This window comes from Ambystoma mexicanum, chromosome 6p (assembly GCF_040938575.1).
Source record: "Ambystoma mexicanum isolate Mex_15411 chromosome 6p, UKY_AmexF1_1, whole genome shotgun sequence".
Taxonomy (NCBI): Eukaryota; Metazoa; Chordata; class Amphibia; order Caudata; family Ambystomatidae; genus Ambystoma; species Ambystoma mexicanum.
In genome coordinates this window covers 152,626,570-152,643,536 of record NC_090935.1, presented here as the reverse complement: position 1 = coordinate 152,643,536, position 16,967 = coordinate 152,626,570, and the positions used below count along the sequence as shown (strand labels likewise).

The 16,967-nt window shown below is 45.9% G+C and overlaps 1 protein-coding gene across 2 annotated transcripts in view; it reads right to left on the bottom strand.

Annotated features, from left to right (window-relative positions):
* Positions 1–16,967, bottom strand: part of LOC138511292 (uncharacterized) — a 250,243-nt gene that overhangs the window by 36,354 nt on the left and 196,922 nt on the right. For both annotated transcript variants that reach the window (XM_069626839.1, XM_069626838.1), the window contains exon 2: positions 10,045–10,509. In XM_069626839.1, coding sequence (XP_069482940.1) covers positions 10,045–10,489 — 445 coding nt within the window. In that variant the 5' untranslated portion in view covers positions 10,490–10,509. The remainder of the gene's footprint in view (positions 1–10,044; positions 10,510–16,967) is intronic.

The following is a 16,967-nucleotide window of genomic DNA, read 5'->3' as shown; positions in this document are numbered from 1 at the left end:
CCTTGTTTCCATAGCACGAGGGACCCCTAGGGGCTCTTTTCAAGATAGCGCCCGAATAGGGACCCTCCCCCACTTGCCCCATCGTATACATTGTAACGGAGTAAAGGCGGAAGAACGGCGAGGACGGGACGGTCGAGCCGGGATCAAGAAGTGTACGGGGCGCCCTGTAGAAGTGAGGAGAGATTCCTTCCGCAGATCTGCACACATCTGATCCCTGATCGACGTACCGGGCCAGAGGGCAAAGGAGGCGAGGGTCCCGAGACGAGTCAGAAGCCAGAGAAGCGCAGACACGACGTTGGGAGAGGTTGCATGAGGACAGGCGACTTGTTTTATCAGGTGAGTCATTCCCCGATTCAAAGAGAAACCTGATTTTTGGTAGAGTGTTGATTTTGCAAATTCAAACGTCCAGGTAAAAGTTAGCAAACCAAAGGGGAAGGTTAAAGAAACATGCCTGGAGTACTGTCCACTTTAGCGGTGTTTTTCAGCTGCGGTAGACAGTCCTTGGAATATGGCCAAAGTGCACCTGGGGGAGTGCCGGCTTATGATATGTATGCAAAATATGGTGTGGGTGCGATAATATTTTGTGAAATTTGGCATAGGCAAACTAGAAAGCAACCCGACCATCAGTGGCCGATTAATGGTAGTTTTGAGATTGGGAGGACAGATAACCTAGAAAGGGTGCTAATTAGAAAGAAAGTGCGACCTGCAGCTTTTGAGACTGTCAAAGATTGGAGGAGGGAAGCAATGCTCCGACTTAGAAGTAGAGAGAAGCATGCGCGTAGGCACAAAACTAAGCTTGAGGTAGCAGAAGAAAAGGAAGAGGAGGAATGGACGGCAAGTCTAAGATGGGAAGGGAGACGTGACCAGATGAACATAGAAAGAATATACCCGCAGCGGGAACTACACATAGCAGCCGAATTAATGGAACATTTTTTAACTAACACGGGTCGAGGCCCAAAACCAGAATCGAAACCAAACACGCCAGCAGTGACTGTGCAGACCCAACCAGTAGCTCTCATACCCCCTCCCGTAGCCCAAGCACTTCCCCTCACGCAAGCGTTAACCCAAACCCCACCCACAGTGCGAGCACTCCCACAAGTGCAGACCGCGGACACACAATTTCCCAGCATCCAGGAAGGCCCTTCACAGATGCCACCTGTGTCACTTGTCCCATCCGCACCTCCCACTCCAGAGACAGATTCAGCACCATCCGCCCCTCCCGAAGTCGAAATTGAGACCGGGGAGGCGAGAGGCGGGGCTGAAGGAACAGGATTTGGATGGGTAACTCGAAGCGCGATCAGCAAAGAAAGAAAGATTGAATTACGGCAAGAGGCAGAAAGGTACATAGAAGGAAAGGATGAGACGGCAGCATTGGCCTCATTGTATGGGTACCGAAGAAGCGACGAGAGACAGGTAGTGTTGGAATGCATGGGGGAAATTTTGGTGGGAGAATGGAAAAAGAAACTCTGGAATTTACCGCCACAGCGATTGTTAGATTTGAATAAGTTAGCACGCAGGGAGCAAAGAGATGAGGATGAAAGAAAACATGTGCGCAAACTCATTGAAGTAAAAAATGAAATGGAAGACAGATATGCTGAGATGTTTGCTACACCCGAGTATAGTAGAGAGTTTATTAAGAAAGGTAGGAAGGAGGCATCAAGGATGAATAGGAAAAAATCATGGCCGAGAGTTTTTCCAGGTAGTACAAAGCATTTGCCGGTACCGGGACAAATAGGTGATAAACCAAGATTGCAGGAATGGGTAGGGGAAACAATGCGATGGATGTCGAACAAAAGAACGTCAGTAAAGGAAGTAAGTGAGATATGTAATGGGTACCCATTGGAGATGAGAAAAGAAGCGGTGCAAACGATAGTAGGGGTGTTACTGCAGCAGGTCATTGGATACAATAGAGGTAGAGGAAATGCACAAGGCAGAGGAAATTTTAATAATATGCATGGGGTGTCATTGGGATTAAATCAATGTGCGTATTGTAAGGAGGAAGGACACTGGCGAGCGCAATGCCCGCACCTACAGAATAGAGGTGGGTTTGGTCAGAGAAGGCCTCATAGAGGACATCAGGAGTCAAACGGCCCAAGCAGAAATAACATGCAGCAGCAGCAGCAGGGATATACCAATGGAGGTACTCAAACCCAATCCTATGGTCAAAACCAAGCGCAACAGAACCAGGCATTGAACCAAAGTGTTTCGAACCAAAATCAGGGCGGACAGGGCCAACAGAGAAATGATCAGAGTGGAGGACATCGAGGGGGAAATGGGAATATTTTTGATACACAACCAAACACGTATTATAGCAGTAGCGGTGACTACACATCGGACGATGTGTTATTTTCGCGATAGGACAGCCCATGGCAGGGGTCGGAACCAGTGTCTATTCCCGTGAATCAGAGAGGACCCTACGTAGAAATGAGCGTCGGGAATAAGGAGCACCGTTTCCTTGTAGATACAGGGGCACAGAAGTGCTCGATAGACCACCACTTGGTTCCGGAGATACCACTGTCGGGGCAGAAGAATGTTTCTGTAGGGTTCGCAGGTACACCAGTAATTAACCCCATGTCCGAAGCCGTCCCAATTACAACAGGACCATTTACGTAACAGTGTCCATTTCTTTTGACAGAAAATTGTGGAGAGAACTTGCTAAGATTAAATTTGTTGAGAAAAATGGGGGCAGTCATACATTGTACGGCAGACGGGGTGTTCCTCACGATGTGGCCTCACGATGCACTGGTGATGGAATTTATGTCAAAAGAGTTGCCAGAAGAGCTAAGTAGAGTACCAACCTGTCTGTGGGCAATGCATGATAACAATGCAGGGTGCTTGAAAATAGAGCCAGCAAAAATAACTTTGAAAGAAGGTGTCACACTACCACGAATTCCCCAGTATAAAATTTCTGTTGAAGGTGAGAAGGGATTGAAGAGCATTGTTACTGACCTGGTGATATTGGGGGTGGTTGAGGAAATTGCAGGTAGCACGTGCAACAGCCCGATTCTTCCAGTTTACAAGAAAGGAGGCAATGAGGTACCCTATTGTTTCATAATTGATCTGCGCGCATTAGACAAAGTGGTAGACCCGCAATTCCCTTTGGTCCCAGATGTCACAACAATACTGGCAATGATACCGGCCACTGCAGAATACTTTAGTGTAGTCGATTTGAAGAACGCATTCTTTAGCATTCCAGTGGATAAAAGCAGTAGATATCTGTTTGCGTTCACTCTAGGTGGTCGATCATTCACATTTACACGCATTCCACAGGGATACACAGAAAGCCCGAGCATTTACAGCAGAGTGCTAAAAGAGCAGCTAGACATGCTAGAATTACCCGAAGGTTGCGTACTCTTGCAGTACATAGATGACTTATTATTAGCTGCTGACACGAAAGAGATCTGTAAAGAAAGTACTATATTACTATTGACACACTTAGCGACCCATGGTCATAAGGCAAGTTTGAAGAAATTCCAGTATAATCAGAAGGAGGTGTCTTATTTGGGTTACCTACTTTCGAAAGAAGGGAGAAGATTAACACCAGAACGCATAGAAAGTATTTCTAGTATGCCTATTCCAAAAACTCAAAAAGGAGTGAGAGCTGTAATAGGCATGGCCTCTTATTGTCGGCAGTGGATCAGTAATTTTGCGTTGATTGTGAAGCCGATGATCAAGTTGACTAAAAAGGATGCAGAGATGCCTTTACAGTGGGATGAGAAATGTCAGAAAGCGTTTGAACAATTGAAAGCTGCATTGTGTGCTGCGCCAGTTTTAGGCACTCCTAACTATAAAAAGATCTTTAGACTATTTGTGAGTGAGAGTGAAGGATGTGCATTGGCGGTTTTGACACAGGAACAAGGTGGAAGAAATAGGCCGTGCGGCTATTTTTCTTGCGCATTGGACCCTGTAGCGCGCGCACTACCACGATGTTTGCGATCTGTCGCAGCGGCTGCTGCGTCACTGAAACAAACGGAAGGAATGGTATTGGGGCACACTTTAATTCTGATGGTGCCACATGCTATAGACGTTCTATTAAATAGGACACAGACGCAATACCTCACCTCAGCTAGACTGACAAGATATGAGCTCATCTTGTTTGCACCCCACATCCAAATTATGAGGTGTAGCGCATTGAATCCTGCAGAATTAATGCCACTGCCCATAGCAGAAATTGGTGACAACGAATCACCACCCCATGATTGTTTAATGATCACTGAAGAAGAAACAAAGGGAAGGATTGATTTGAGCGATATCCCACAGAAAGAGCCAGATGGGGAGTTATTTTGTGATGGCTCTTGTTTTAAATTACCTGATGGCACATCAACGGCCGCATATGCAATTATTACCCTAAAGAGTGTTGTAGAAAGCAGAAGAATCCCCTACAATTCGGCGCAAGTCGCAGAAATAATAGCACTGACCCGAGCCTGTGAACTCTCTGAGAATTTGAACGTGAATATTTATACTGACAGCCAGTACGCCTTTGGCGTGGTTCATAACTTTGGCCGACTTTGGGCTGAGAGGGGTTTCTTGACATCACATGGGGCCAGGATTCAGCATGGCCCTTTGATTGTGCAATTGTTGTCTGCACTTGCGTTTCCAAAGCGCCTAGCTATAGTCAAGTGCGAGGCGCATAAGAAAGTAACATGTAGAGTGGGAGAGGGAAACGCATTTGCAGACAGGATTGCGAAGCAAACAGCCACAGATTTGGGGAATAAAATGATGACAGTACAGACTGAGGAAGTACCTTGTATGATAGAGAATGGAGTTGCCACAGTCAAAGAAATGCAGGCTGAGGCTACGACCGAAGAGATTCAGGCTGAGGGCTCTGCTGAGTTAGATTTGGAAGGATGTTGGGTGGACAAGGAAACAAAGAACTGGATGTTGCCAAATTGTTACGTGACTGCAATGGTTATAATGGCGCATAGCCCTACCCACATTTGCGCGAAGAAGATGGTACAGCATTTATCCACAGTATGGAAGAATGAGCACATAAAAAAGAATGCAAAAAGACTAGTGCAGAATTGTATTACGTGCCTGCAACACAACGTAGGGAAGGGAACCATGACTCCAGCAGGTAGTTTCGGCCCACCCTCTATGCCATTTGAGGTGGTCCATTTTGATTTCATAGAAATGGAAAGGTGCCAGAACTACAAATATGTGTTAGTGGTGATTTGTGCATTCAGCAAGTGGGTGGAGGCATATCCTTTAAAAGATTGTACTGCCATGTCAACAGCAAAAGTAATGTTAAAGGAGTATTTCTCCCGGTTTGGGTTGCCCCGTGTCCTCTGGTCAGACAACGGCCCCCACTTTGTGGGCGCAGTAGTGCTACAGATCTGTGCAGGTCTGCAGATAGAGAAGAGATTCCACAGTTCCAGGCATCCCAGTTCTGCCGGGCTTGTGGAGAGACATAACGGAATCTTGAAGTCAAAGAGAGCAAAAATCTGCGCTAGGAGCAAGTTGAGTTGGGTGGATGCATTACCCCTAGCGCTGTTGTGTATGCGCACGTCTGTGCAGGCTAAGACTGGGCTCTCCCCCTATGAGATTATAATGGGGAGACCAGCAAATGTATGGTGCGCACCGCAGCCCAAAAGATTATGTGAGGTCGAGCATCCTATGTTAAGCACGTACTGTGGGCTTTTAATACAGAAGTTGCGTTTGATTCATCAGCAGGTGCAGGAGGCGTTACCAGTGCGATATACCAGACCGGGGCACTCGCTGGAGCCTGGAAGCTGGGTCCTGATTAAAAACTTTGAACGGAAGACAGCATTAGCATCTAGGTGGCGCGGCCCCTACCAAGTACTTTTGGCGACGCAAACGGCCACCCGAGTAGACGGACGGAGGCATGGATCCATGCAACACATGCAAAAAGATTCCCAGGACTGCTGACAACTTCCGACGACCAGAGAAAGGAAACGGTCTCGGAAACGAAAGAAACTGTTGCCAGTCCAATGCCACAGCATCAGCCTGAGCGAGAAGTGAAAGTTGAAACAAAGCGCAAGTGAGAAGTGAAACTCGAAACAGAGCCTGAGGAGGCTGCCAGTAAGGGGAAAGGGCGAAAAGTGCCCCAACGGTGCTCAACAGAAACAACATCACTGCCGAGCGACACAAACTCTGCATGGCAAACACAAGCAGAAACAACGTGTGTACCCCTTTGGCGCCCACCAGTTTCTGCAAATGCACCAAAGCCAAAGAAAGAAACTACATTATTGCCACGGCGCTCATCGCTACCCATCATTGTGCCACAGGCTGACTCTGAGCCTAATACTGGAAATGCAACGGCACTATTCACGGATCATACAATACCAGGAGTGAATCGGTATAATTTGCGGCCTCGACAGGCAAAGTGACCGACAGATCTTTGGTGCTTTTCTTTTGCCTTTCGTTCCACTCACGGACAGAGTAGGAGCCAGGGGCGTAGAGGAGAGAAGTGTGAGAATTGTGCAAGTCGGACAATTCAAGACTCACGGCTCCTCGGTGCACTTATAAAAGTACATGTGTCAGGAGCCAGAGCGGGACAAGCTGGATGCACATAGTACTCTATCAATAACGAACTGTTCAAAAACCGTCTGAGTAGTGGGAGAAAGAACAACTAATCTTGCTCGGAGTGGATAAATGATTTAGGCTGTGAAAAGGCTGGCAGAATTGAATTGTGACATTTTTCGTTGAACTTTTCTGGCATCAAGAACGAGAGACATTTGCGAAGAACTTTGCCAGCAAGAAGAAGGACGATGAAGAACAAGTCAAGACCGGTTTCAGCCTCCTCCTGCACCCCTGCTGAAAAGATAATAGATTTAGAGACTGTAAATTTAGGGAAAAAGCATGGTAAAAGGAATAAGGTACTGATTTGGACATTGGTCCTGTGTTTCTTAAGTATGGTAGTACCAACAATAACAGCTATTACACTATGGTTCCTGGAGTACGTACACCCATTAGAAACACTCTTGCCAAAAGCAGCTACTGAAAGCCCGGTTCATGTAATCACTGGTACTTTGCCCTCAATGGAAGAGAGACATAGAGAAGGATACGGCAACAATACATTGTTGCTCATCATGAACATGACCCATGCGGTTTTAAAGAAAAAATATTGCTGGGCTTGCGCCCATTTACCACAGCACGGTGGGAAAGGGATAGGCTGGTATGTACAACCGTTGCCATTGATTTATTCATGTGAGGTAACATTAAGTGCAATGTTCTTTGGGAAATGGAACAAGAGTAATACGGGTCAGCTAGATGAGACCAATATGAATGAATTTGAGGAAGCGATCATGAGACCTGTGGGTTGTTCCATATTCCAAAAAGCTCGCGTGTTTGCACTAGAACCCATGAGAAAGAATACACGAAAGATAACAAGACTAGATAGATTACATAGGCAAAATTGACCAACCCCGCCAGCAGAAAAAACATCAGTAATGACATTTCGAATGAGGGATGAATGGAAGAAAGATGCTGTGCCCCCTGCCTATACAGTGGATCACAGCCCCAAAACTGCTCCCGTATGTCTACAGAAAAAGGGTTCCTATAAAGTAGGAAAGTTTAGCAACTGCCTGAACACAGTGGTTTTAAAACACGAAATAGAACCCGTGTACGTCGGAGACCCTGTTTACTTTATATGTGGAGAAAAAGCATATCCATGGTTACCTAGGAACTGGGGAGGTACATGCTACCTAGGTCTACTGTTTCCAGGAGTGTTCCTCTTGGAGACAGCAGAAGTAGCCAAACGAACAAAAGGTAGAACTCAAAGGAGTAGCGAGGATGGAATGATAGCAATGGATATAGCCAAATCATTTATACCGTTCTTGTCCCAAATAGAAAATTCTTACAATATAAGAAAACGGAATAAGACTAATGGCACTTCAAAACAGGATGGCTCTCGATATAATATTAGTTGATCGTGGGGGAGTTTGCAAACTCGTAAAAACTGCATGCTGTGTGTATATAGATGACTACTCCCCTACGATATTTAAAGCGATCCGGAAATTACATGTCATAAGTTCCACACTCTCTACTAAAGAAGGGGGTTGGGGGATAGGATCCTGGTTTTGGGGAGTATTGCGGTCTTGGGGATGGAAGTTAATTTCAATATTAATGATGGTACTTGGGATATTCATAACATGCTGCTGTTGCATACAATGCTTACCAATAGTCTGCACTCTCTCCCTCTCTCTCTCTATCTCTATCTCTCTGTTTTTTTTCCTTTCGAATGTAGTGGTCAGTTCCACATTTCTCCATGTTACCAGGGGTGAATAACTCAAATGCTTAGGGCACAATGTCCTGAAAGAGTCCTATTCCATTGAATACCATCTTCCAACTGAAGGCGAGTGTCATGTATATACAAAATGGCAGCTGTTTGTTTACATAATATATTTCGATTTACAGATTATTATGTTTTACTCAAAATAGAACAGGTACATGTTAGAACACCGTGGTAGGGAACACTTTAAACTGTAAGATGTCTTGCTCACTTAAATAGACAACGCGAATCACAAGATGTCACACAAAAAAAAGAATAAAAAAAAAAAGGTCTGAGTTATATTTATGTATGAAATGAGAAAGTTGGTGGACGGAAGGGTTTGTGAATTTTGTTCTGGAGGGAATTAGTAACCTGGGCAACAGAGCTTAGAATTTGAACCCGGAGTAACAAATACATGCATGAATCGAGTGCTGATAAGGCTTTGCATGTATAAATAAAGGAAGGAGTTGATAGGGCTTTACATACATTAATTAAAGTATTGGCTGACAGGGGTATCAGGTAATATTATCCCCACCAATAATATCACCATATATATGGTTGCGGGGTAAGGCCATAGGCAATATTATTAGTAGGGATAATTTATGGGGTTATTAGGACCGGGGTAGGTGGGGGTGTCCCCTGCTCCATTAAAAAAAATTATGGGGGCTGCAGAGGTGTCCCACGCAGGTTCCATGGCTTAATATCGCCACACAAATATGGCAATATCTTTGTATGGTGATATTTTTGCGGGGATATTAACACACAGGGCTGTATGCGTATGATTTATGAGGCCAATAGGGCTAGGAAAACATGAATCAGTGTCCAGGTGACGACTGATGGGGCTAATACACCTGTGAATCTAGTTTTGATATACCCATACATACATCTTTTAGTTTACAACTGCCTTTATCAAGCGCCAATATCCCATGCATGTGCAAATTAAGGGCTGGTAGATCTATGCATGTATGTGCAATCACTGCCTCGTCTGTACATGATATGATATGATATGGCATTTGTAACGCGCCTATACACAAGTATAGGAGCAAGGGCTGATAGGGCTGTGCAAGAAAGAAGACCTATAGGGGCCCGGGGGTATAGCTCAGGTGCAACACGCTCGCCTTGGAAGCAAGACGTCGCAGAGCAACACAGGTTCGATCACCGGGTCCGCGCAAAGAAACCTCTGGTTATTACAATTACAATAGCTTAAACTATCATACAACATGCGTTCACAGCCCCATCAGCCTCAGTTCATGCATGAATCAAGGGCTGGCAGAGCTACACATACATGAATAAAACTCTGTAGAATCATCTAGGGTCTTTGTGAACTGCATCGGCCCTGTTTAAATAATCTAACCTCCACACACCCTTTGCCCCAAATCCCACCAAACAAGTTTTAACACGAGGATCACTGCATGACACATTGCCCTCATCCAGAGGCAACAGTGGCCACTGTCAATAGCAGTATATTTAGCCTGGCAGAGAAGAATATTACACAAAGCACAACATTGGAAATTGACATTAGTGAGATTGTCTAATGAAAGCATATTGCAGGCATATGACCATCACATGGGCCGCAGGTAACCGTCTCCGCAAAATACGGATATTCCACTAACACATAATCCAGATGCTGACCAATGGGATGGCGATGATGAGAAATGAGTAAGTTGTGCAGTATTAGTTTTGGCGAGGAGTGGTATGGAATGGGATCTATTACTCCAGCGTATACCGCCTCGTGTCCTGTTAGTCCATGAAATGGTTTTTAGGTGGAAGTCTCTGATGGCAGGTGAACTTCTATAGTGAACGCTTGCTCTTACGTTTATAGAACAGGACCGGTATCTCGGCTATCTCCACCACTTCGATCCGGCCATGCCGCTCCCGGCCGGCCATGCCGTTGCCGCAGATTGGCTCGTTGCTCATGGTCTTCCACTTGCTGAACTTGTCCTTTTCTTGGGACACAAAGATCTTGTTGGTTCCGTGCTTTGCATTCAGGTGCAGGCTCTTGCCGTGCAGGGTCACGTGACTCTTCTTGGTGCAGTCCCAACGTTGCCACGTGTTGTCCCCGCAGGGCGTCAGTTTCACCGCTGAAAACTCATGCATCCTATTGACGCCCAGGCACCTACTGCTTTTCAGGCTAACGATAGACCTGCCGTTGGAGTCCCAGCTCCAGCGCTGCTCCGGAGAGTGAGGGTTGCACTCGGACAGGGAAACCCGGTCATTGCTCACATGAATGCATTTTTCCAGGTGGACATTCCTTATCATGAAGCTCTGTCCCTGCGCCACTGCATGACACAATTAGAGCAATAGTTTAGTACAAAGAACACAAGAGAATTCAAATAGCATTTTCCAGATACTATATTCATGGGCAATTTGTAAAAAAATATGACCATCAACAAAAAGCCAGAATCTTGACACCTTACTGAAGCAATGCATGACTTTTACTAACACACAAACCCATGCACCTTGTTCCATACAGAGCACCTCACTTATTACTACTGGTTCTCCTCGGGACTATCAGAACACAGAACATGTCCACACTAAAGCTTCATACACAGCTCCAACACTTGCCCCTGGGCGTCTGCTGTGTAACGGAGGACTCGAGTCTCCAGGAAGCCCTTGCCAACTACTGTGATACGTCACTGGTCACGTGCCAACACTAAAACGTGAATGAGAGGCCGTTGATTAGTCCTCGACATGAATTTCTTTTCCCAAATGTCTCTGGATAATGGCCAATCGCCAGGGGCATGCCAATACTGCGCTTTGGAGATTGATGGTGATCTGTAACCGCAGTCATTAAACAATGTGGTTACCAATGAGATAGAAGGGATGAGGTCTATTCAACCTGCCATAAACCAGTGGCTTCCGGAGTTGCTCTCCCAGTGGTTTACTAAATGGTTACAGAACAAAGAGACACAACCGTCCTTGGAAAGTACAACGCAAGATGATGTCATCTTTCATATTGATACAACGGAGTGTCAATACACCTACATTGCCACCATTGGGTAGAAATCAAGGTGGTTAACCTTAAATCTTGTCCTTTCACTATTTGATGAATCGAGGTATTAGATCAGGTAAGATTTGGTAGATCTTGTGAACCTTCCCATCCAGAGGTTCTTTAGGCTCTAACTCTCTTTTAGTTATGCTATGTTATTTGCCATTTATATAGCACTCTCTATATCATTGGTATGACCTCAAAGCGCTGGTAGGTTGAACGCCCTCGGGGACTGTTGTCCAGGTCAGTTGCGAGATTAAGGTGTCGTAGGGTGCTTGGTGCACCATTTATGTGTGCAGCTGGTGTAATTGTCTTAGGTGTGGTGGTATTGATATCAGTTGAATGTGTGCAGTCTGGCGGTTGGACTTCAAGACTGGGTTTTGGCTGCATTAGGCCTGTAGGATGCTTATGTGTGCAGCTCGGCCAGTTTGTAATGGGATAGAGCTGCGTTTTTTATTAGACCGATGAGGTGTTTATGGGGTAATGTTCGTGTGTGAGGAGCTAGGCTGAATTTGATCAAGGGGTATAGCTGTACTCTAAGTGGGTGATGGTGTAGAGTAGAGAGTAAGCATAGTTATATGGGGGTGAGAGTTTAGGTTGAGTTATAATCTAAAACATAGGTAAGTAGGGCGGCCCTTTCTAGTTGTGAGTCGAGCGAGTGAGAGCAATTCTAATTGTGTGACGCATGCAAGTTAGTCACAGTGCTATGTCAGGGGCACTTCGAGATGTGAGTTAAAGTTGCTTTCTAGAAGTGAATCAGTCTAACAAGAACAATTCCTAAACGTGTTAATAAATGACAGTACCTATGCCATGCAGTCTGCTTCTGTAATCGTAGGGCTTCTTGCAAATTAAAGGCCTTCGCTAGACACCAGCCATGAAATGTGACTGAATGTCTTGCAACGGATTGATGGAACAACTACACAAGTTCATGAATCCCTTTGGCTCTTGGTTTCTGAGGGGAGAGGGATCTGTGTGCGTTGAATTACCCAACGATCTGCAGATGATACTGAGCGCCTATTTTATTAGACCTATCGGGGACCTTTAATACAATCACCCCCCTCCCTTGCTGTTCAGTCTCGGGTGTGATGGTCAGAAAATGCCATGATTCCAACTTGGTGCTGTCGGCTACGCTCAGCTGCAAGCAGAACCATTGCCCTTCAATATTATTCTTTCATTACGTTTGCATATGGTCTTTGGCAGGCTGAAGAATCATGGTCTGGAGGGTTGCCCAGAGCAATGCCAGAGGGCAAGATTCATTATAAACCTTCCAGCCATCATCTCTTTCGTTGTTTTGATATAGTCACCCCGAGTGGGACAGGTATGCTCAGACGTGGGTCCCGTGCCTGCTGGGCCTAGAGACCCAAGCTACTCCTCACTGATGAAGCCCAACAAGTCAGAAACAAGTCTGGGGATGCTTGTGGTCTCGTGCAGAAGGGATGTGACGTAGCAGTTTGGGCTGGACTTCACCTTCTGGGGTGACCCAAGCCTGATTTGCATATGGTCTTTCCCCTTCTGTAATGGCTTGGCAGGTGAAGAACGATGGTCCAGAAGGTTGCCCAGAGCAATACCAGACATTAAGATTCATTCTAAACCTTCCAGCCATCACACCTTTTGTATTACTTTGAGATGTCTGGAGGCCCATCTGACTCCCCTTTATTTCTTAATGTTATCATCTTCACTCTCTTGCTGCATCCCACTTGGCTTTCTACTCTTTACATATGTAGACCGCACCCTTCCACAGCTGGATTCAGGCACTAATATGGGGGGCTTCCGCGAGTGGATAAGGCATCGGTTGCTCCAAGTAAACCCCTATTCAAGGCTAAGGCTCTTGATATGGAGCATGTGGGAGATGATTGGGTCCTGGAGTTATAAGCAGGAGGCGCTCACTGTGATGCCAGGAGTCTTGGTTTAGTGATTGATTTGCACACGTCCCAGGCGCTTCTCCCGCTCCTGTTGCTGCCAAAAGAAAAAGAGTTTCTGCCCCCCTTACACCCACTGAGTCTATCTTGAATGGGCTGGTGGGTGCACTTTTGGGCAATGGTGGGCGTCTTTATCTGGAGTTTTCTGTCTCTTTGTCCACAGATTATGTCTTATGCAGGTTTTATGATGAAGTACGTGGCTTTAAGTAGGGGCAGCATCAGGACATTTCAACCTTTTCAAATGAAAGGGGCCTCGGGGTACCCCCAGCAACTGCCCACATGTTGCCAGTCAGCTGTCTTGTCACACAGCAATATTTAATTTCTCTATTTTCAGTCTGGGGCTTAAAATGTGCATTTTGCTGTGCTCTCATTACAAGCTGCATTATCTCTTCCCATGGGATACACAGAAGTGCTATCTCCTCATTGCCTTCTAACACTAGTTCCTCCTCATCAGCCACTTGCTGACAAAAAAGAATTTAGAGCTCTTCAGTGGGCATTTAGTGTTTAAGGCTGGCAGGCGGATATTAACCTTATATTTGTTGCCATTGTAATGTATGTACCCCATTGGTGCCTCAGACTGTTTTTGCTCTGAGCAGGCCCCCCCCCCCCCACCAACCATCAGGTTGAAATTTGCCCACACACATCTTCAGCCAGGCCTGGTTTCAGGTTCCTTTGAAGATCTAGCAGATTCCCATCTAAGACCCCTGGTTAGTAGGATTGCCACCTTAGGATCAGTGCTATCAGTTTGCAGACATTCACCTGCAGAGGTCCTCCCTTTTCATATTCTGCTGTTTGATTCCCATCACAGCTAACACCTCCTTGCTATGCCTAGCCTTCCATTTAAGTGGGGTACGGCACTGCAAGCATGGACTGGAGAACGGTGCCTTTGGCATTGCTGTTAATTCCTGTAATGTTCCCATGGGTTCTCCTCTTACTCCTCTCCTTTTCAATCTGTATGACTGCCCTCCAGCCGAGATCATGCTGTCCTTTGACTTTCTTATTTACACACAAGCAGATGACACACAACTCATTCCTTTGAATGGTGAATTGTAACCAGTGGTTGAAGTGGGGGGCGGGAGCGTTGCTCCTCTACTTTTTAAAATGACGTTTTACTGTTCCTATACTTTTATTTTTTAAAGAATGGTTTTGTTTCAAAATAAGTATAGGAAGCAGCTGAAACTTTTCTTCTCGGGGTGCACCTAGGCTAACATTTTGGGGCGGGGAGGCTAACCCATCAAATGTTGGGAGAGGCGCTATCTTCAGAGACTGTGGGGAGGGGCAAACTTACTTGTGGGGGGGCATCTAACTTGTTTACACATTGTAATGAGACTATTCTGGTGCCGCTTTAATGTTACAACACCCCCCCCCCAAATTGATTAAACACTCTGCACCAGAGTTCGGTAAATCTCCTTAACGCTATGCCTCTGAAATCTGCACTGCCATGACATGCAACATTTACAAGCTGCATCCTGAAAGTCACCCTTTGTTCACCAGGACAACCTAAACCACTTCTTCTTCTTAATTATCGGAGGCGTGGGCGGACCCACGCAGGCGCTTCCCCATCCTAAAGGATGATGTGCACCAGACCCACCAATCGATACTTAGCTCACATAAACTCACAACTCCTCCCACCGCCCCGTCTGCCTCACAAAATCCAACATCACACTTTTCCTCCTCCTGCCTCTCTCCCCGACACCTCCCAGCAAAGCCTTCCCACTCAGCTCAGCCACACCCAGCGCAGACAATCGAACCCTCATCAATTCTCTCTCCTCAACATGTCTCTCACACCTAAGCAGGAAATGTCCCACAGTCTCAGGCACCCCACAAACCGCACAATCCCTCAACTCACGCCTCCCCACTCGAAACAAACAATCATTCAGTCCCGCATGCCCTATCCTCAACCGATTCAGCATCACCTCCTCCCCCCTCCTCCATTCCAGACTCCCCGCATACACCTTCACTGACACTGTCCCAAGAACACCAAACATCCACCTGCCCTTCACCCCACTCTCCTGCCACTCATCCATGACCCGTCTCACCACTCAAACAATGAAACGGTCCAAAGCTTTGCACACATCCTACTGTTATGGTGATTATTCAGACCGATGAAATGAGCACCATATTAAGCGATGAAGCATTGCATGGTCAAAATGAATGCACGTTTGAATTACTATTACAGACATGTTTGATAAATTGGTGGCCATTCTTATGTTCCCAAAATGCACTTTGTTTTGTATGCAAAGCAGCCAGTATCCTATATTCAGGGAACCCACATTATTCAACACCTAGCTCTGCCCCTTAAATCCCCCCCCCCCCGCAGTATACACCACCCCCTTGCAGGCAAAGGGTGGGGGAGAGAGGGGAGTTCCCCCAGTAAATGTTGTCAATTTCTCACACTGGGTGCAGGTAACCGACAAAGCACTGACAGCAGGTTTCTGGTGCTGTTCAAACACATGTTAGACCTTAATGATTCAATGTAGGTTATTTTCCAGAAAAGGGTGAGTGGATGGCAGGGGGACAATGTCACTGCTCCCAGGAGCTCCAATCCTGGAAATGTCACAGGGCATTTTTAAAATCTCCTCAGACTTTAAAATGGCCCCTGTAAAACACATTGCTTCCAAGTGCATGGAAGCCAGCCACACCTGCCTGCAAGCTGGGTGGCTCAGCCTTTATAGGGACACAAATCGAATAACTGATACCCAAACACAACTTCATCCCTGCAATATCAAGGGTTGAAATGCAAGAAAGATTATAATGTAGAAAAAGCATTGGTACAGCCAACAGTTTTGACTTTTGTTAATGCACGGAAGAGGCATTTGCCAGGCACTGCCATACTGGTACGACCTGGCTATAAGGTGGAAACAGCTGGAAATGGTGTGAATACCTGGTCATATGAAGTTGTGCCTGGCAAATGCCCATCTAGTTCCTATACAAAGCCAAAACGTTTGGCTTTTTTCAATGCCTGTTTTAACAGGACTTCGTGCAAGGAACAGAAACGAGGACACACATTACTTATAAATTAAGTGGCTGAACTCACACTTGGTTAAGACATTTTTATTACTAGAGGAGCTCAGTTACAACCACAATTAAGCCATTAACTTCCAAAAGATTGCTTAGAAATATCACTGGCAGGCCCAATGCAGCACAACATTTGATATTACTGCATGAAAGCTGGCTGAAAGATCCGAGGAGAGGGGTAGGTAGTGCCTGGCAATGGGCATAAGGAATAGTCATGGGTTTACAGCCAAATAAAACCCGCAAGCTGTGTGTCCCCTCCTCACATCCCATATCCCTCCAATCTGTAGTCCTGTTCGAGTTTATGTAGCACCACCTAATAACTAAAAATTGAAGAAAGTCATTCTTAAGACATGGTGTTCATGTGTCTTTCACATCATTGGTGATGCTGCTCTGCTGACATACCAGAAGGGGGCAGCATTCTCCTAGAACATTACCTGTGAAAATGTTTGTTTTAAAAGCACCCGGTTCAAATTCAATTTCAGATGGTCAATATTGGCATTACAAGTGATACCGGTGGTGCCAAAGTTTACAAAAGACATCAAACAAGTGCATGAAGCACAACTGGTACATGGTGCTTTTCAGCTTTCAAAGGCAAAAGGGCACACCTAAACAAAGATAGCCTGACATGCTTGAGAATAGAGTTAGGACCCGATTCCCACAGCTTAAAATGGGACCACATCTGGACCTAGCTTGAGAATCTCCGAGATGCAATTGCGAACATCTTTGTGAATCACATTTGCACATAAGCATCTCAAAGTTGCTCCCTGCATCTCCTCCGGCTTTAGGCTTTGTATATCGGGTAGAAGGGACA